The sequence below is a fragment of the Vipera berus genome (genome assembly GCF_964194415.1).
Source record: "Vipera berus genome assembly, chromosome: 5".
Taxonomy (NCBI): Eukaryota; Metazoa; Chordata; class Lepidosauria; order Squamata; family Viperidae; genus Vipera; species Vipera berus.
Genome location: NC_138207.1, coordinates 100,474,567 through 100,495,389, shown reverse-complemented (window position 1 = coordinate 100,495,389; position 20,823 = coordinate 100,474,567). Strand labels below are relative to the sequence as shown.

The following is a 20,823-nucleotide window of genomic DNA, read 5'->3' as shown; positions in this document are numbered from 1 at the left end:
GTTGGTGTTACATCACCATGAACTCAGAGAGCAAAATGGACATCGCCAACAAACTCGGAGTGCTTGGGTATGGTTAGGAGGGCACTGACTTTTCGAGCCTGCCCTATCTATGTTTCCTGGTAAAATATGTGGAAAAATCCCATTGGAGGAAAATTCTATCTAGGCCAGGGGTCGGCAAGCTGAAAAAGGAAAAGAGCCACTGGGAACCGGTTCCATCACACATAAAAAAAAGCGGGAGCCGCGTGCGTGCGTCCATGCACGCGCATGCGCAAAAAACGTTTTGCGCATGCGCAAAACGGGTTTTTCTTGCGCATGCGCGGACGCGCGCGGTTGCCATTTTTTTTATGTGTGATGGAACCGGTTCCCGGTTGCGCGACGGCGACGGCCCGTTTGCAGAGCTACCGCCTTCGGCAGCCTGCAAACGTGCTGCGACAGCTTTCCCAAAGAGCGGCGCCGCTGCCCGTTCGCACGGAGGTGCGCGCGCACCTCTCCAAACGGGCGGTGCCACTCTCCATTTGGAGAGGTGCGCGCGCACCACTGCCCGTTCGAAGAGGTGCGCGCGCACCGGGCGGCTGGGAGCCGCAGGAGACGGCTCAAAGAGCCGCATGCAGCTCCAGAGCCGCGGGTTGCCGACCCGTGATCTAGGCTGTCAGATCTCCTAAACTAATATATATCTTTAACTTACTTGATGAATGCTGGTGGCATATCTCTCTTCAAAATCTGGTCTTCGGTTGTCTGAACGGTTTCTTTTCCTACCTGCGTGAGAAGAGATGCATTTCTGTCATTTCCATCAGTACAAGGCACATTTAATACACTCAAAGGTAGCTCTTCCCATTCCCAAGACGGAGATAGTATAGCAGAATTCCACCAAATAAAAAACAAATGAGCTAGAGGTAGAACACAACTGTTGTCTTACTACGTAGTATTATTAAAAATATTTCTTTATCACTTTATTTATTTATTTGATGATCTCTAGCCTTCCACCAAGTGATGCTAGGCAGCTTTCAGTTCTAAAATTATAAAACAATTAAATATAAAAATACATTAAAGCAATAAAAGCATCCACAAAAATAAATAAGTACAAACAGCAGCCATGATGATTAAAAATCATCCTTCCGGCGTGATTTAAAAACTTATCTATTTGAACAATCTGGCCTGGTCTGATGGGTTTGGGGTTGGATTTAAATAGGTTTTAACACATTTTTAGTATTGTATTATTGGGCATAATTATTTAATTCTTTTTAATCTCTTTTTTAACTTTTGTATTTACATTTTGATATTTATTGCCCTGTACACTGCCCTGAGTCCTTCGGGAGAAGGGCGGTATAAAAATTTAATAATAATAATAATAATAATAATAATAATAATAATAATAATAATAATAATAATAATAATAATCACTTTTTGTTTGGGCAAGCCAACCAATGTGGTTCACAGCAGTCCTTAAAACACCACGCAGTGTACAAATCAGAAATGATTGAAAAATGCATGAAAGTAAGAAAGAATTTTATTTCAGAGCTGTTGATTTAACAAAGTGCAATATAGTGAACAAACTTGCATTATGGAACATTTTGCAGATATACTGTTTAAGCTCGGTTTTTCACTGGGATCAGAAAAGCACTTAATGGAAGCGAAAAAATGCACAAGAATGGAAACCAATAAATTTTGGGCTCAATTGTGGCTGAGGACTACCTGCATATAGATATGCATGCATGTTTTTAATAATCAAAACTGTTGAAGTAAAGTTAAAAATTACAGGAATATAGGAAGTTAAAAATTTATTGTTGTTTAGATTTCACTCTTATCATCCTTGATATTCAAACCATCCATGGACCAGCTAAGTCAGGGGTCCTCAACCTTGGCAGCAAAGCTAGCTGAGGAATTCTGGGAGTTGAAGTCCACAAGTCTTAAAGTTGCCAAGGTTGAGGAGCCCTGAGCTAAGTGTTAAAGGAATCTCACACTTGCCGTCCCTCCCAGCTAAGTACCTCATGAAAAGTCTATTTACTTATTTTATTCGTTCATTCTATTTTCTATAGCTGCCCAACTCAACCAAGGCCCAAATAAAAAAGAGGTGCCTCGGATATCAGCACCTCTGAAGAACTCTGAACCACACTGTCAAGCTGGAGAGTTGGGTGTTGTGAGGTAAGGTGATTTGAAAGGGCAAATACAGCTAACTCTCTAGCAGGGGTGTCGAACTGCCAGCCCGCGGGCCGGTTTCATCATACCAAAGCTGTGCCCACCCCACTGCCGACAATGCAAAAAGAGTCGTAATACGTCACGACACGTCATATAATGTGCCGAGTTTGACACATGTGCTCTAGTGTAATGCTGGTAGTTTTTTTTTTTACTGGGCTATTACCTAAATACTCTCTTTTAATGTGGTTGAGATATAGTATAGTACCAAGAGCCTTGGTGGAGCAGTGGGCTAATGCCTCCTTAAGTAACACCAGCTGCCTGCAATTAGTGCAGGTTCGAGTCCCACCAGGCTCAAGGTTGACTCAGCCTTCCATCCTTCCCAGGTAGGTAAAATGAGGACCCAGATTGTTGGGGGCAATTAAGCTGACTTTGTAATAATGCCGCTTGGGGGTGTGTGTGAAAGCCCTAACAAGCAGGCATATACATAGAATGAAGGCTACTGCTAAGCTTGTAAGCCGCCCTGAGTCTTCGGAGAAGGGCGGGATATAAATGGAATTAAAATAAATAAATAAAGTAACCCTGGGCAGCTTATGGCTCTAAAATTAGACAGCAATTATAAAAAAAACAATACAACAGTAAGAAGATCGAGAAGATGGATTGCGAATATGCAAACCACCTCACAGCTGTGCCATCTGCATTCACACAGTTCAAGATCAGTTCAGTTTGCATCGCCCGTTCCATTCAATCCAGAGCCCTGATTTAACAATAGCCTGATGGGTCAGATGGACAGAATGTTCTGCTCTGTGTTAGCAAACTCATCCTCAGATATCTCTAGAAAGATATCTGTTGCTCTGTTGGGAGGTACCTGGAATAGACTGGCATTTTGAATTGTGGATACACACATTTTGTATAGGCCTGTAGCGCTTGGTGCAGTACGTTTTTGCCCTTCTCCTTTCTTTCATTCTGGTCTTTTGCTAAAAAATAAACTGTGTGCAGGGATCCCATTAGTATGCAATCTGCTTTCCAACCCACTGTCATCATTTATGTTAATGGTTTCCATCTTCCCGCAAGAGCTCCTGCGATCAAAAAACCTCACCTGTATGTCTCTCAAAAATCAAGGTGTTGCCAAAGGAAATGAATTTTAGAGCAGAAATCAAGGGGGAGTTTCAAAATAACAAGGTCGGCTGCTTTGGGGAAACAATCCAAAGAAATGAACTTCAGTCAGCCTTTGACCAGCAAAGAATGAGCTTTTGGCTCTCAAATTTATATTCTGCTTCCTGAAATAGATTGGACATCTGGCTGTGTGTTACCAGAATAGCCGTCTTGAATATATTGTGCTCCACTAAAGGAAGGCCTCAATAGCCCTGTTAACTTCTTACTAACAAGGACAAAAATGCCATAACACAACTGTAGGCAGCTTATTACTTGTAAAAAAAACAACAACAAAACACCTCCAAAGCAATCCTGAGAAGAATCATCCACTTAGCTGTTATCCAAACTTTTGAAAAACACTTCTTTTTTTACAAATTGTTTGTGGCTATAAAAACTTTGCGCTTTACAGATGCTCAGAAAATCGTCACTGAAGAATGCTAAAATCCAATCCTTACCTTTCATAAGGGTTGATATTGCATGAGCTGAGTACATGATTTATGGGATGGGATGAGATGGGAGGGAGAGACAGAGAGAGAGAGAGAGAGAGAGAGAGAGAGAGAGAGAGAGAGAGAGAGAGAGAGAGAGAGAGAGAGAGAGAGAGAGAGAGAGAGAGAGAGAGAGAGAAAGAAAGAAAGAAAGAAAGAAAGAAAGAAAGAAAGAAAGAAAGAAAGAAAGAAAGAAAGATTTTTAAAGGGTCAGCACATCTATTAACCCTGACCAAAAATATTCCCATGCAGATCTCTAAAGGCTGGGCTTTTCCAGCCTCCCCTGCCCTCTGCCGAGGTGCCCATCCGCGAGGACAAAGGCCCGCACTGTTTGGCAGAACAGAGCTCCCTTGGCGCCCTCGGCTGAGCTAAAAGGGCTGGCTCTGTGGAGGAGGAAGAGACGCCAGAGTCGCACTCAAGACTGACTGCAGCCCATTCATCAGGACCAGAGAGCCGGATCTGGTCCCAAGAAGAAACGGAGCAGCAAACACAAAGAACAGCTGTAACGTCTCCAGACACTTCAGATGAAGTTGAGAAGATCTGAAAACGGGCCAAGTGGGCAAGACCCGGGCTGAGATATTGTGAATGCTCCTCTTTGCTTCTAGAGCAGGAGCAGGTCCTCAACCAGGTGTGGCCTCCTCCTCCTCCTCCTCCTCCTCCTCCTCCTCCTCCGGGAATGTGTCCTACTTCAAGTTGAAGCAATGAAAGCTGCCAGACAGCCCTATCCCTACTTCCGTGAACGAGACATGAATTATTAAAAGAGCTTATTGGAACAATACTTGTTTTTTTAAAAGAGGTTTGCATTATTAAAAAAATAAAGAGCATTTTATAGGAGGTGGAAGAGCCTTCACGAAGCAAAGTATCATAGTTTTCAGAGAGATTCTGCCTTTATTTTCTCAGAAGGAAGTCTCACTGAATGAAAAAAAGAGTCTATTGCTGCAGACTATTGTTTCATTCATAAAACATGCAACGAGGAAGCAAAGCCCTGAATAAAGGGCCATTATACAGCAGACTTTCCTGCCCCCTCATTGTCAGTAGCAATTTTCATTTCTTTATAACATATGTGCATAAAACTTGAAAGTTTGCATTTGAGGGGCCCAGGAAGAAGGAATCTCCCACTCTCCACGTAGCTCCTGGGATGCTAATTCTGCAAGATGTTGAAGATCTCATGATCCCCAAACCGTTCAAAGTGAGACCGAGCTAAAAGGACAGCCAGGTATTTCGGCTCCCTCTGAGACCGGAGCTGCCTTCACTTCAGACCCGGCTTAATTCGGCATGCCCCCCCCGCCCCCCCCCCCAAGGCCAGTCCCTCCATTAAGCAAAGCAAAACTGCCACTCTGGAGTTTTTCAGTTTTTCAAACTAATAGGTGCGCCTTCAATAAAATTATCTGTAGAAGGATAATAAAGATAAACTCAATGAAAGAGTCGGATAGTTCAGGAAAGCCAAAGCCAAGTTTATTGATCATTTCAATCCGATCTGAAGAGCTGCTGTAGAAAGGCCTAGAAAAGGTGGAGCCGGTTTAAAGTTGGCTCTTAGAAATGACCACCTAGGAAGGCTAGCTAGAAAACGGAATCCCGTCCAAGGCGTTGCCCACTTGGCAACTGTAGTGACACACAGGATTCTTCCCATAAATAATAAAACCTTTATTGTCAAAGTACAACATGTGTACATTGAGATTAGCTGAGCCTCCCCCCCCCCCGTGCTCTCTCCCCCCAACACACAGTGACAACAAACCCTCCATCCTACCACACCATGTGAACCAACGACACCACACACCGGGCTCCCAAGTCAATTCTGCATAAGATTATGTCCCATTTAAAAGCCTAACAGCCCACGGATAAAAGCTGTTTTTCAGCCTGTTGGTACGGCTGGCTATATTCCTATATCTCCTACCGGATGGTAGGAGAGTCAAAGAGATACCGTCCAGGGTGTGAGTCATGCCTAGGAACCCCACAGGAGGCATCGGCAGAGGCTCGTCCTCCTGGATCTGGCCACTTGGTCGATCCGCACACACTTTCCAGGCATCTCAAAAAGTCGTGTCAGCGGGAGAACTTTCCCCCAGAAGACAAAACGTCTCTAGAAGCAACTCTGAAAGCAACTGCTCAGCCGACTCCTGGCCGCAACTGCTTCTGCAGGGGGAACAAGTTATCAACCACAAACACCGCAACTGCTTTTTCGGTCAGTAGGCTGCCAGGTTCCCTCAGTGGGCTAATTTCAAATCACTGAAATCATTTCTATCTTATTTCCTGACATGAAGTCATGTCCTCACCACGTCATGAATTGGGGGGGAGCAATATATAAATGCGTAATTAATGCACATCACTTACATACACACACACATAAGTACATAAATAATGTGAGGGGCGGAGAAGTATATAATGTTTTCTACCACACTAGCAAGTTTGAGGCAACGAAGGAGAAATTGAGTGACCATCCCTGAGCCCAGAATCAGGGTTTTAAATCATGCCAGGTGTCACGTGGGTCACCATGTGTGACCACGCCCAATTTTATGACCTTTTTGCGGCAGTGGTTAAGCTGAGCCACTACCTGTAATTAAACAGCAAATATACTGCTCAAAAAAATAAAGGGAACACTTAAACAACACAATGTACTGTATTTAATAGTAGGATGTCTTATCTTGTGTTCCCTTTATTTTTTTGAGCAGTATATAATGACTGACTGGAAGGTGAAGCCAAATAGTCAATGAGCATGCACCTCCATTTTACACATCCAAACTCCAAAAGGACCAACATTTTTGATTTGCACATACCAGACTATCAGAATCCTGATACAAGAAAAACACACTTGTTCATCAGAAAGCCGCCAGCAGCTTGCACAGGTCCATTAGGCCCTAATGGATCTGCGCAAACTGGGAGCAGCAGCAGCTGTGCGCGTGCCCACAGAAGTGGCTCTGCCCCTGTGGCACACGTGGCATAGGTTCACCACCACGGTGCTAGATTAAAAACTCCGTATCTTGTTAATTTCTCCTAAATCAAAGACTGCTACCCTGATCGTTTTTGCAGTTCAAAATTACAGACTATGGGGGGGGGGAAGAAACCTCTCTCCAGAATATTTGAGAGGCTAGCACTGATTTTTGTTTTCCCAATAATTCCATGGTGAAAGCCAGTTTGATACAGTGGCTAAGGCACCAAGCCAGAAACCAGGATATCCTGAGTTCTAGTCCTGCCTTAGTCTCAAAACCGGCTGGGTCACATTGGGCCAGTCACCCTCTCTCAGCTCTTGGAAAGAGGCAATGGCAATCCACTACCAAAATCTTGGCAAGAAAACCACAGAGGCTGTCACCAGGAGTCAATCAAGACTCAAATGCAGACACCCCCAAAAATTCCATGGCGAAAAATCAACATCCAACTAGAAATTAGCATCCATAGCAGCCGCCGTCAAGAGTGTAATCAAAAGTGACAACAATGGGCAAGGAGAAAACCCCAAATCTTCGGTGCCTATCAAGCTCTATTTTCATATGGTTTAATTTAAACAAAAAAGAAAACATGCTGAAGAGTAAAATATCAGCTTCGTGAAAAAGAACTCTCTGAATTGTGGTTGAAGACTAGTAGATACAAAACTCAGTAATATAAGACCGTTTACATCAATATAGATGTGCAGATCGTAAAATTAACTGCACTATCATCTATCAACTTCACATGTGGCAAGAAAGAAGGAAAGAAGGTTATACAAATCTGAAAATAAAAAAACAGTAAGTTAAAACTGGTCAAAATGACTGGGAAATGTATTTAAATGTGAGGTCAACTCTGAATACGTGTCAACATAAAAGGAATAATGTAACAAAACATGTTTTACAGTTTCAACAGTTCTACCAAATGTCAAGCACGTTTGCAACAAAACCTCTGGCCATAGGAGCAATATTAGGAAGAAAGAAATAGAACCAAATAAAACTTAGAAAAATTAAAATTTAGAAAAACGATTGGCTGAAACCCAGAGCTTCATCTGTCTTCTGGCAGGTCTGTGGGAATCAGCCACATCAACCGTGGGGGCCATTTTGTGAGAGTTTCCATAATAAGCTCCCAGCTGTGGCCCTTGAGCGGATCGAAGACCACTTATTTCACAAAGCTAGGGAAAACCTGAATGACAGAGATTAGCATAGTTGACAAAACTACCCCAATACCAGGGCAGAAATCGTTAACTCCTGTAGCATCGAGAGGCAACAGATATAAAAGCAGATTAAGGCAACACAAGCATGCAGAGAAGGAAATTATTAGGATTTTGTCAACAGCATTCAAATTCACAGCCTTGGGTCAATTAAAATCTTTGACTTTCCGAACAAAAAAGTCTGGGAAACTCCCTTATAATTATTTTTAACCTCCAGATATTGCCAGTTCACTCTCTCTACAAGACCTATCCTAAAATGGACACTGGTTAAAAATATCCGCTGGCTGGACTGGGCTGGAAGTTGTTGGGTTTTCATAAAGTGGAAAAGCTTTTGAGGAACATCTTACATCAAATTCCTGTGGAGAACACAAAACCCTTTCCAGATAAAACTGGCTATACAGAGAAGGGTTAGAAGGCCACAAGTGCCTTTCAGAAACAGCCTCCCCCACTCCCCCCCCCAAAAAAAGGTCCCCTTTGATAGGTCACGAGGAAGCCCCTGGCTCTCAAAACGTCTGAATGGAAAACACTGGACAACAAATCACGGTCCATCTCTGGTTTAGCTTCTGATAGCAAAGGGGAAGAAGGGAAGACATATTTGGAGACACAGGTAGTCCTCAACTTACAATGATTCGTTTAGTGACCATATGAAATGAAAAAAGCAACTTATGGTGGGTTTTCACACTTATGACTGTAGCAGCATCCTCAGTGTCACGTGGTCAAAATTTGGATGTTTGGCAACCGGCATGAATCTATGAGAGGGACGCGGTGGCTCAGTGGGTTAGGACGCTGAGCTTGTCGATCTGAAGGTCGGCAGTTTGGCGGGTCGAATCCCAAGTGCCGCGTAACAGAGTGAGCGCCTGTTACTCGTCCCAGCTTCTGCCAACCTAGCAGTTCGAAAGCACGTAAAAATGCAAGTAGAAAAATAGGGACCACTCCGGTGGGAAGGTAACAGCGTTCTGTGCGCCTTTGGCATCTAGTCATGCCGGCCACATGACCACGGAGACGTCCTCGGACAAGCGCCGGCTCTTCGGCTTTGAAACGGAGATGAGCACCGGCCCCTAGAGTTGGAAACGACTAGCACACATGTGCGGGGGAACCTTTACCTTTTACCTTTATGAATCTATGATGGTTGCCAAATCCCGGGGGACATGTGATCCTCTTTGGGGGGAACCCCCTGACGAGGCAAATCAATGGGGGGGCCAGGTTCACTTAACAACCGTGTTACTAGCTTAACTGCAGAGATTCACTCAGCAGGGGCAAGGAAAGCCATAAAATGGCGCAAAATTCACCTAGCAGCTATCTTGCTCCACAAGGGGAATATCCGGCTGAATTGTGGCCGTGTAAGTCAAGGCGCACCCCTACTTTTTGTCTGGCTCTCCAGCCACCGCCTGCCTGCTGGGGCGGGGGGGGGGCAGGGCTGGAGCTAAGAGTGGAAACTCAAGAGGAGCAGGCCGGGAGTATCAGGCTACACCAAGAGCAGCAACTCCACCGGGCAGCTTGTTTCCCCTTGCAAGCAGCAGCCAAGAAGTGGGGTGCCGGGAGAGGGGATATTGGGGAGCAGGCAGGCCTTTGCAGAGGAAAATGGGCTCAGCCCAGGGAAGAAGGTTGCAGGGCAACTTTCATTCTGTCGCCTGCCCCTGCTGCCTGCTGTGACATGAATTACACCCTCTGGGCCCTCCCAGGGCTGTTTCTGGATCTTTTCAGCAAGCAAGAGAGCAATTCAGAAGCTGGGGAGGAAGAGTTTTTCATCTGAACTTCTTTCTTTTTTAAAGGAGTGACAATAAATTGGAGAGGGAGAAAACGCTTCGAAGAAAGGGTTGAAATGGAAGTTAGGGAAGCAGATGAATGTATAATGCAGGAGTCAATATAGGTGAGGTGAAAAAAAAAATTCCTAGAGAGAGAGAGAAAATAACCTAGGAGCTGTTTTAATTAGCAGGTAGTTACACAAATGGGTTTGCAGAAAGTTTGGGGAAAGAATGGAACGATAAAGGAAAAAAGGAGGTTGGGGAAGGCTAACACAGGATCGGACTGAGTATTTGGATCGAGAGGAATCCTCAGGCAACTCTGAGACACGTGAAGCGTCAGCCCCACCAGGCAGACTGCACCAGGAAATCCACTCCCCAGGAAGGTTAGGATCACTTTTATTGAAACTGGCTATAACAACAGAACTTTGCTTCTCTGACTGTAGTGAATCCACACACACACACCCCTTCTGACACTCCTTGGAAGCCACGAGGGTCTCTGCCGGAGCCGCTTCTGAATGTGGCCTGAACATTCTGGCCTTTAGAAATGCTTCAGCCTTCTTGCCTGCGGAATCTCCATCCAGGCCATCTTCCTTATTCTCTACACCACCAGTTCCCAACCTTGGCAACTTTGTCTGCACCTCCGCTCCCAGAATTCCCCAGCCAGCCAGGGCTGCTCTAAGCCTTTGGGCATACGGACAGTCGCAAGCCATGGGGGGAAAAAAAAAATGCTCCAGCAGGTAACTGGGATCAGCAGGAGCCCGAGTTAATTCCAAGAAGGCAGGCCTGACTTTCTCCAAGACTTCTCTTTGCTTTAGCTCCACCACTGCGCCTGCATCCCAGGCGGAGTCTCTGAGAGGCCAAGAAGGGAGAGGGCCTTGGCTATCTGCAAAGCTGCCAAAAGGCCCGGCCCAGGCACTCAGGAAACCCTCTGGCTGTGACAGAGCAGCCAGCAGGGCTGGGGAGGGCCAGGAGTGGCTTAAGAACAAGAGACAGGCGGGAGGAGCTTCTGGGAGAATGAAAAGGCAACCTGGACATTTTGGGAAGAAAGGGCTCATCCCAGGCTGGGTCCTCCCTTCCAAGAGTCAGGGCAACGGCCCCTGGAAGCAGCATATCCAAGAAGCAACGGATGGAAACCAATCCGGGAGAGAAGCAACTTACAACTAAGGAGAAACTTCCTGACAGTGAGAACAATTCACCAGTGGAACAGCCTGCCTCCAGAAGCGGCGAATGCTGCAACACTGGAAGTTTTTCAGAAGAGACTGGACAGCCATTTGCCTGAAATGGTCTAGGGCAGGGGTAGGGTTTCCTGCCTGAGCAGAGGGTTGGACTAGAAGACCTCCAAGGTCCCTTCCCACTCTTGTGATTCTATTCTGTTCTATCCTCAGGCCAGCCTCGAATGCTCTTCCTTGGAAGTAAAACCCACCCATACCAAATCAGGAGGGTCTTAACAAGCAGGGGAAAAGAAATGACTCGTTCTACTCATCGTGGCATTATTATTATTATTTTCAAGGGAAGGCAGGCCCCCTTCCCGGGCAGGAGGCAGGGATCCCGGGACAAGAGCTCTGGCCAGTCCCTGGAAGGCGTCCGATAAGGGGGAAAAGCAAGCACTGCTCCTTGGTGGAGCAGTGGGCTAATGCCTCCTTAAGTAACACCAGCTGCCTGCCATTAGTGCAGGTTCGAGTCCCACCAGGCTCAAGGTTGACTCAGCCTTCCATCCTTCCGAGGTAGGTAAAATGAGGACCCAGATTGTTGGGGGCAATAAGCTGACTTTGTAATAATGCCGCTTGGGGGTGTGTGTGTGAAAGCCCTAATAAGCAGGCATATACGTAGAACGAAGGGTACTGCTAAGCTTGGAAGCCGCCCTGAGTCTTCGGAGAAGGGCGGGATATAAATGGAATTAAAATTTAAAAACATTAAAATTTAAAAATTAAATTAGATCAGAGCTCCCCAAATCTGGTAGATTATACCTCCTTAAGTAACGCCAGCTGCCTGCAATTGGTGCAGGTTCGAGTCCCACCAGGCTCAAGGTTGACTCAGCCTTCCATCCTTCCCAGGTAGGTCAAATGAGGACCCAGATTGTTGGGGGCAATTAAGCTGACTTTGTAATAATGCCGCTTGGGGTGTGTGTGTGTGTGTGAAAGCCCTAACAAGCAGGCATATACATAGAACGAAGGCTACTGCTAAGCTTGTAAAGCCGCCCTGAGTCTTCGGAGAAGGGCGGGATATAAATGGAATTAAAATAAATAAAATATACATAGAATGAAGGCTACCGCTAAGCTTGTAAAGCGGCCCTGAGTCTTCGGAGAAGGGCGGGATATAAATGGAATTTAAAAAAAAAATTAAAAGAAATAAAGGAAACTAGTCAGGAAGTTCCCGAAGGAGCTGCTTCTTCTCTGGGCTGGGCTGAGGGCGGGGAGGAAGGAGTCGGCTTCTTCCGAGAACGGCCTGCTCCGGCCCGGGATCGAAGCAAGAAGTTTTAACGGGACTTCTTCGCTGCCGGTTGCACAGCCCCCCCCCCTGGCTTTTTTCTGCCAACGCCCCCCCACCCCGACCCCTGGCAGAAGCAGCGGTTGCACAGCCGAGGATTGGGGTGGGGGGTGGGGTGGGGCAGCTTCGCCTCTCGCTCGCCTCGCTGCTGCCCCGCCGGCCGCTCGGAGCAGCCCCGGCCGCCCTTCGGGGGGGGGGGGGGTTTGGGGGGTCCGTCCCGCCCCGCGCGCCCCTCCGCTCACCCGGACCAGGTTGCTGACGGCGGCTTGCACGGCGGCCACCGGGGCGGTGAGGTCCGGGATGGCCTTGCCGTCCACCTCGCCCTCCTCGTGCATGATGACCAGGTGGGAGATCTGCTGGGCCACCGGCTCCAGGATGCTCTCGATCGTGCGCGTGTGGAAGACCGGCATGGCTGCTGCAACCAGTCCGCCCGACGGCAACTTCGACGGCTGGCTGGCCCGACCAGCCGGGAGCGGCGCTCGCTCGCTCGCGGCGGGGGAAAAAGACCGGCGGGACTCGGGACGACCGCGAAAGGGAGCTCGGGAACCGCCGCCGCCGCCGCCGCCGCCACTCCGCGAGAACCGCTCCGCAGCGCCGCGCCCCGCAAAGCCGCGGACGGAAGCCCCGCCCCGCCCCGCCCCCTTGCCGCGCCTCCGCCAATGACGGAGCGCCCGCCCCGCCCTGATTGGAGGAGCCCGGATTCCGACCCCTCCCCTCCTCCTTTGGCCGCTGCCCCGCCCCGCCCCCTTGCCGCGCCTCCGCCAATGACGGAGCGTCGGCCCCGCCCTGATTGGAGGAGCCCGGATTCCGACCCCTGCCTTCCTCCCGCCACTCCTCCTTTGGCCGCTGCCCCCCCCCTCCCCCGCCGGCCGTCCCGGGCTCCGCGTGACGTCAGGCATTCTGCAGCCCTTAGATCAGGGCTCTTCCAACTCGGCCCTTTTATGACTCGTGGACTTCAACTCCCAGAATTCCTCAGCCAGCCTGGCTGGCTGAGGAATTCTGGGAGTTGAAGTCCACAAGTTGGAAGAGCCCTGCCTTAGATTTACAGAGATTCCCCCAACCTTGGCAACTTTAAGCCTGGTGGACTTCAACTCCCAGAATTCCTCAGCCAGCCTGGCTGGCTGAGGAATTCTGGGAGTTGAAGTCCACGAGTCATCAAAGGGCCAATTTGGAAGAGCCCTGCCTTAGATTTACAGAGATTCCCCCAACCTTGGCAACTTTAAGCCTGGTGGACTTCAACTCCCAGAATTCCTCAGCCACCTGGCTGAGGAATTCTCGGAATTGAAGTCCACGAGTCATCAAAGGGCCAAGTTGGAAGAGCCCTGCCTTAGATTTACAGAGATCCCCCAACCTTGGCAACTTTAAGCCTGGTGGACTTCAACTCCCAGAATTCCTCAGCCAGCCTGGCTGGCTGAGGAATTGTGGGAATTGAAGTCCACAAGTCACCAAAGGGCCAAGTTTGAAGAGCCCTGCCTTAGATTTACAGAGATCCCCCAACCTTGGCAACTTTAAGCCTGGTGGACTTCAACTCCCAGAATTCCTCAGCCAGCCTGGCTGGCTGAGGAATTGTGGGAATTGAAGTCCACAAGTCACCAAAGGGCCAAGTTTGAAGAGCCCTGCCTTAGATTTACAGAGATCCCCAAGCCTTGGCAACTTTAAGCCTTGTGGACTTCAACTCCCAGAATTCCTCAGCCAGCTTGGCTGGCTGAGGAATTCTGGGAGTTGAAGTCCACAAGGCTTAAAGTTACCAAGGTTGGAGACCCCTGCCTTAGAAGGCGCGGAAGGGGAGCCGGAGGGAGCCGCGGGCGGGAGAGGATGCCAGGGGAGGGAGGGAAGGAGGGCGGTAAGAGCGAGGCGGGGCGCCGCCCCTTCCCTGCAACTTCCTCGGGCGGCTTTGGGGTCCCGCTGGCTGAGCGGGTGCTGGGGGCGGCCTCTTTCCCCCCCCCCCCGTACCCCCCCGGGCCTTGGCCGCGCCTCCCTTGAGCTCCGGAGGGAGGGAGGAGGGAGGGGGGCGCTGGGAGGTGCTCCGTGGGGAGGGGGGCTTCCCCGCCTGCGGCACCCTTTCCCCCCCTCCCTCCTGGTTGGCCCCTTTGGCTGGTCTCTGCTTGCAATTCGATTTAGAGTCAGGGGTCTTCAAACTTGGCCCTTTGATGACTTGTGGACTTCAACTCCCAGAATTCCTCAGCCAGGCATGCTGGCTGAGGAATTCTGGGAGTTGAAGTCCACAAGTCATCAAAGGGCCAAGTTTGAAGACCCCTGATTTAGATTTTCGATTTTATTCGATTGATATATAGCGCCCTTTCCCGAAGGACTCGGGGTGGTTTACAGGGCATTTGGAAATCGCATCAATAGAAAATACAAAGTTAAAAGAGAATGAAAAGATTAAATTATCTTTTACATTATTACATGAAGAGAAAAGGGGGCTTCAGTTAGCCGAGGGAAAGTCTGTCCCGCTGCCCGGGCCTTTCCTTGCCCCCCCCCCCCGAGCACCTGGGCTTTGGGGTCAACAGCTGTATACTGCGGTTCCAGTTGGACTCCTCGGCCCCTCTATGATCAAAGCTTGCTAAGCTTGTAAGCCGCCCTGAGTCTTCGGAGAAGGGCGGGATATAAATGGAATTAAAATAAAAAATAAAAAATAAAAAATAATAAAATAAAATAAAATGCTGCCCTAAGCAGTATCTTTTTTTTTTATTGAAAAGTTTTACAAAAACAAAGTTTTACCCCCAAATCTCCCCCACCCCAAAACCACCCACTTCCCCCCCCCACTTCCCAGAGCTAAATACAGGATTATAGTTATAATAATCATATTCTAAATAAAAATTATGCAAATATACAATTAACCAAATTCATAATGTGCTTTAACTCCCCTTTAACATAACTACAATCAACGTACCAATAACAATATCCCACTAAAATCTACTCATCAGCTAAATGGAACTTTTTAATCCCATATTTGTTCTAAATATAATCTATCCATCTCCTCCAAACTGAAACATATCTTTCCTGTGAATAATCCTTCAAATTCACAAAAATCTTAGACCTCTCTGCAAGATTGGAAACTTTAGACACCCATTCTTCTATAATAAACAAACTAACCTTTTTATATTCAACATCCAATTAGTTTCTTTAACATCACAATACCCCATTATCCAATAGATTCAAAATAAGGCTAGCATCCCAAACCTTTTCTATCAAGGTACCTATGCATATTTATAACAAAATTCTTTCATATGTTTTCTGTCTATCTCTCATATTCCTTTCCCGCCATAATTATTCAACATCAAGTTAGTTTCTTTAACATCACAATCTACAACAATACCCCATTATCCAATGGATTCAAAATAAGGCCCTAAGCAGTATCTTTGGCCCCCCCTCCCCCAAAGAGGCTCCCCCACCAGAGACGGTCCCCCCCTGTGCCTCTTCCTTAGCCCACTGACCCCACCTGGGAAGACACTCGGGCCGTCCCTGCGCCCACTCCATTGGAAGGGGAAAGGGTGGGGGGAGGGGAAAGATCTTTTAAATCCTCATTTCCAGACCGGTGGCCACCGGTTCAAATTGTCCAGCTAAGCCTGTTAGTGCTTGCTCTATCCTTGTGCCCTGCGGATGGCTTGGATCTCTACCCAGGCGGTCCAGGTCCTCTGGATCCACCCATTCCTCCTGGTCAGCTACTTCGGACACTCCGCTCTGCCTGTTCTGACCGCTGGCTGTTCCTGAGCGGGAACACGGAGACGGCACAAAGGAGGCACCTCTGCTCACAGACTCCACCCAAGGACTCTGCGCTGGTCCAGAAGCGCCTCTGGCACTCTTTACGGTTCCACAACCCTGACTGGGCTCAGCAAATGAGCCAATTTACTTCCCGCTCAGCTGTGTGTCACTCGAGTTGCAGACAAAGAGCCATTTTTGCTGTTTGTAACCGTCATGCTTTGCAGAGCTCAGAGCAATCTTCTACTCCGTCCACTGTAGGGAAATCTGGCCTCGCCCTCGCTGCTGGCTCCCGAGCAGAGCGGGTGATACGATCTCCCACCGACTGCTGAGATTTTAGTATGGAAAGAAAAATTACGCCTAGAACGTAAGACCCTGCCTTATACTCTACTACAGAAACCAAGCAGCACCTACTGGTTGCTCCCAGCTCCCTGTTGTGGTGATCTCCTTGCTCTCCATCAGCCCATCTTGTGCGCGTGTCCTGTGTGCGGTAAGAAAGGCAAGATGGGCCTGATGGTCCCTCACCAGGGCTGGTAACTGCCCTGCTCCAGACAGGCTCCAGGACATAGCCGGCCCAAAGGAGTCTGCAGGCCCGAGTGATGTCCTGTCACCTTTGCCGTTTGTGTCACTTGCACAACCAGTTCATGATACCATCATCTCACTCTGTCTTTGTCCACGGCGACCAAGGAGTCCTTCCTATATGTGGGTCAGACTGCAGAGTGCAAGCAAACTTTCTTTCTTTTTTTTTGAAGTTTATTATAGCATAAAATACAAATAGATGATAAGGAAATAGAGAAAGATAAGGAAGAGGACGGGGGGGGGGGTGCAGGATGAAAGGAATGAAAAGCAGTGACTTCCAACTGTTTTTGGTGCACTAAAAGACAAAATACAGTTAACAATCGCATCTCTTTGCTTTGAATATTTGGTGAGCGTTAGCCATTTCTATAATAACAACAAAATTAATCTAATTGTCAAAACCTACAATCAAAGTTTCGTTTTTTTCAGTTCCAAGCAAAAAGTCCAGATGTGGTTTTTAAGTGGAAACAAAACTGGATACATTCTTGTCTTTAATTAAAGTAGTTACTTTGCTGTCTCTGCCGACTCCATCACTTTTTCCATCCGTCCTTCCATTGTGGGGGTCGATGTGTCTTCCCACTTTTGCACATGTAGAATTCTCGCCACACTCGCCATCTTTGGGTATGGATCTACTGCAACTTTTTATTCTCCAAACCTCAATCAGGGGTCATTATGTGGAAAGTGAAATTGTGGAAAGGGATCCTTGCAGCCACATGTGCAAGCAGTTGTGAGGAAAGAGAATAGCTGGAGGGGAAGGCTGTGCACACACTTCAAAAGTATAAATCCATTCCTCATTCTGCCTTCACCAAATCTTGAGCATAACCAAACTCTTGTCTGGCTATGATAAATTATACCCTCCTCCAAATACCTCCGATACCCCAACAGGAGACAAGCCAACAATTTCAGAATGTCAGGTTTTCTACATGTTTACTTTTTTGTCTCAAGCATCTGACAGAGTTCATAATGGATATGCGCCCTTTTCGAGGAGAAATGCCTTGGGGGGGAGGTATCATGACATTTGCAACACACTTCAAAGACAGCAGGATCCCCCCCCAACCAGGATTTATTTGGAACATGGAAATACAGGCTTATCCGGGAGCTTCATGGGCATGTTGTTGTTGTTAGTTGCGAAGTCATGTCCGACCCATCGCGACCCTATGGACAACGTTCCTCCAGGCCTTCCTGTCCTCTACCATCTTCTGGAGTCCATCTAAGCTCACGCCTACTGCTTCAGTGACTCCATCCAGCCACCTCATTCTCTGTCATCCCCTTCTTCTATTGCCCTCCATCTTTCCCAGCATTAGGCTCTTCTCCAGTGAGTCCTTCCCTCTCATTAGATGGCCAAAGTATTTGAGTTTTAGCTTCAGGATCTGGCCTTCTAAAGAGCAGTCAGGGTTGATCTCCTCTAGGACTGACCGGTTTGATCGCCTTGCAGTCCAAGGAATGTATGCTAGCATACATTCAGAACAAATCCTCATAATTTATAAGTACTATTTTGAAACAGAGGGAAACAGTTGTGACTTTACCAAAACTTCTTCAATTCCACAGGAGAAATGTGCCAACCTCATTGTGAGGTTGTCACTTCAATGCTTTTGAAGCAGAATTTTTTTTAGCTGAAATGTAAACAAAAATAATTTTAAAACCACCTTCTTAGTTTATTACATGAAGCGGTGTTATTCACACAGCTCATAAAAGTCTGCCTGACAAAACACAGATTCTCTTGGGCAGAAAAACTGTCATTCTGTGTGATGTGAGGCTTGGGTTGTTAACTGTGAGGGTAAAATATGCAATTTATAAACAGGTTTGTAGGGCGGGTAGATCTATCTGCTTATTTCAGTCTGAGCTGATATAATCCCTACATTTTTTCAAATTCTTTAGTTGTATTGCCTTCTGGAATTCAAAAAACTTCTTAAAAATAGGGCAAACCTTTTTGTAAAATTAATTTGTCTTGCCTATATTCAAACATTTCCCTGAGTCCCTATGTTTCTGTGCACTCAGATGTCCCTCTACGTGCACTTTACGGCTTTTGACAAAGTGCCAATTCGGTTGTGGATCTGTGGTTCTGTTCTCTCAACATACAGAGCAAGATCAAAGGGCTTCTATGTTGTGGGAATATCAAAAGGGTGTTAATTCAGCCCCAATGAGTCCAACTCATTGGGTTGGGTTTTTTATTGCTCTTAACATTTGTATTTATCGTTTTTACTTGGGCATTATGTTTAATTTCTTTTAACTTTTGTATTTTTTGTATTTTATACATCTGCCCTGTTCACCGCCCTGAGTCCTTCGGGAGAAGGGCAGTATATAAATAAAATTATTATTATTAATAATAATAATAATAATAACTTAACTCCAGTCGTGCATAACAAATACCATAGCAAGAAACACAAAACTGACAGAGGTGATTGCATTCGCCTGCAAATGCAGTGATTATACGGCTGCGTCATCACATCGGGTGCAAATGTGTAAGTTGCAGCATTTCTGTGATGACTTCACATCTTGCAGGTTGGCAGTTTCCTAAACTTCTGAAAAAGGCTCACTCCTGATTCGTACCCCAATGTCCTGGGTGTGTGTGTGTGTGTGTGTGTGTGTCTTTGCCATTAAGCCAGGGGGAAATATACCGCAAAGAAAATCTTGAGGCAGGGCAGCTCTCTCCACACAGGTCCTCCTTCAGGTGTGGTGACAGGGTGAGCTTCCGAGCTCCCCTTGCCCCTCGTGGCCAGCCCCACCCCAGGGAGAATCGGTCCTCGGGGATCACCGTTAAGGCCGTATCAGGCCTCCCAGCTATTCTGCCCAAGCTAAGCCTCCCCTGCAGGGCCGGTGGGTAATAACCTGTCTCCGGACTTCCAACAGTAAGTTCTGTGCAGGCGGTGGGGAGCGACTGGCTTTCTTTCATCTATGCACTGACTCGTAATCCTGATTTTTATGCACCGCGCAATGAAAAACTATTAATATAATACATATTTAACTGAGAAGAATTTCCCATGCTTTCATAGAAGTAAAGCTACAAATATTTGTTCTGTGGTTGAAAATTAAAATAGAAAGAGGAACTTGAATTTATCATCTCTTTTTATAGGCACAGGAAACCTGCCCGCCCCAGTTACGGAAGCCCCCTCCTCTCTTTCTTTCTTTCTCTTCTGGCTATGCATGTGTGCACATGCCCACACCCATGCACACAAACACACATATTCCAGAAAGAGATGCGACCTGACACATTGCCTCAGATTCAAGAAAAAAGAGAATGGCCATTCCTGGCTGTCCCAAGACGTTTTGCTGCATGAGCTGGACCACACACACAAACACACATTTTTCACTCCGTGAGAGAAGTCAAGTCACTGTTGTACAAATGATTTGTACAGCCACAAACCATTACATGTAAAGCAAACCTGAACTGGCAAGGCTAAACTATCTCAACCTTGGATAGTTAGATGAGGGATGGGCAAAGCTTTTCTTCCTGGCCAAAGCAAGAGGCCAGCCAGCAGTTCAGGCGGCAGAAAGTTAGCCTGGCGGGAAATGTCTCGTCTTCTTTGGTGATCTTCAACCTGACAGATGCACAACGCTAAAAATGATGTCTTCGTTTAGGATGAGCAGTGCTTGTGTTCTCCCAGCTTGTTTGTCCATCCCTTCCACCAACAGCCAAACATCCACCAGTCATTCCCTACAACATGGGCTGCAGTCCGGGAGAGGAGATGACTTTTGACACAGGGCCAGACCAGCAGGTCAACCATCTGTCCAAACTTCATACAAGTGTTTTGTGTAGAGCACTTGGGCTTTGGGGGATGTGGGTTTAGCGCGCGCACACACACACACACACACACACACACACACACACACTGGTGGTCCTGAAGCTGACCAGATGGCTGGAGGAGAAGCAGCCGCTGAGATGTACAAGTGACTTGTTGTCCCTCATTGTGAGATCCCTCTCATTACTAGAAGGAAACATACCTCTCCTTGGTCAACCTTTGATCTCTATCATTATCTTTTTTGGGTGCTATTAAAATGCCAGGGTGTGAACAAATAAGGGAGTGACCCTCTTGTTTCAGACAATACTTGTTTTGACAACTGATGTACCAGTTGGCAAAAAGATTATTGTTAAAACGTATAATAAAAATGATATTTTTAAAACGTTCTATTCTGGTTGGTCAAAACGGCAGGTCCCTTTTTTAAAAAGAAAAGAAACGTGGCCTATGAGATTCCCGTTAAAAAGAAAAAAAAATCAGGGTGGCTGTGAGGATGGAACCACGGCTGGTGAGCAGGACCGTCTGCCAGAGAGACTTTGATCCGGATCCAAGGTGGGACTTGGAGACCCAAATGGCTCCTTCCAAGTGGAGTATTCTAATTGGGCGGCTGATCACAGCAGGCAATTGCTCTCTTCCAGAAGAGAAGTTATTTCCAGGCTGCAAATTGTCCTGGCATG

At 47.1% G+C, this 20,823-nt stretch overlaps 2 protein-coding genes across 3 annotated transcripts in view; one reads left to right on the top strand and one right to left on the bottom strand.

Moving 5' to 3' along the window:
* The window catches only part of VCL (vinculin), a 54,333-nt gene extending 41,765 nt beyond the window's left edge, over positions 1-12,568 (bottom strand). The window contains exons 1-2 of one of the 2 annotated variants that reach the window (XM_081329726.1): positions 12,374-12,568; positions 686-756 (exon numbers count right to left, since the gene is read on the bottom strand). In XM_081329726.1, the coding sequence (XP_081185852.1) occupies positions 686-756; positions 12,374-12,541 (239 nt within the window). In that variant the 5' untranslated portion in view covers positions 12,542-12,568. The remainder of the gene's footprint in view (positions 1-685; positions 757-12,373) is intronic. The other variant, XM_081329727.1, reaches the window with a different exon arrangement.
* COMTD1 (catechol-O-methyltransferase domain containing 1) overlaps positions 1-20,823 on the top strand; it is a 581,650-nt gene that overhangs the window by 484,732 nt on the left and 76,095 nt on the right. The window lies entirely within an intron of this gene.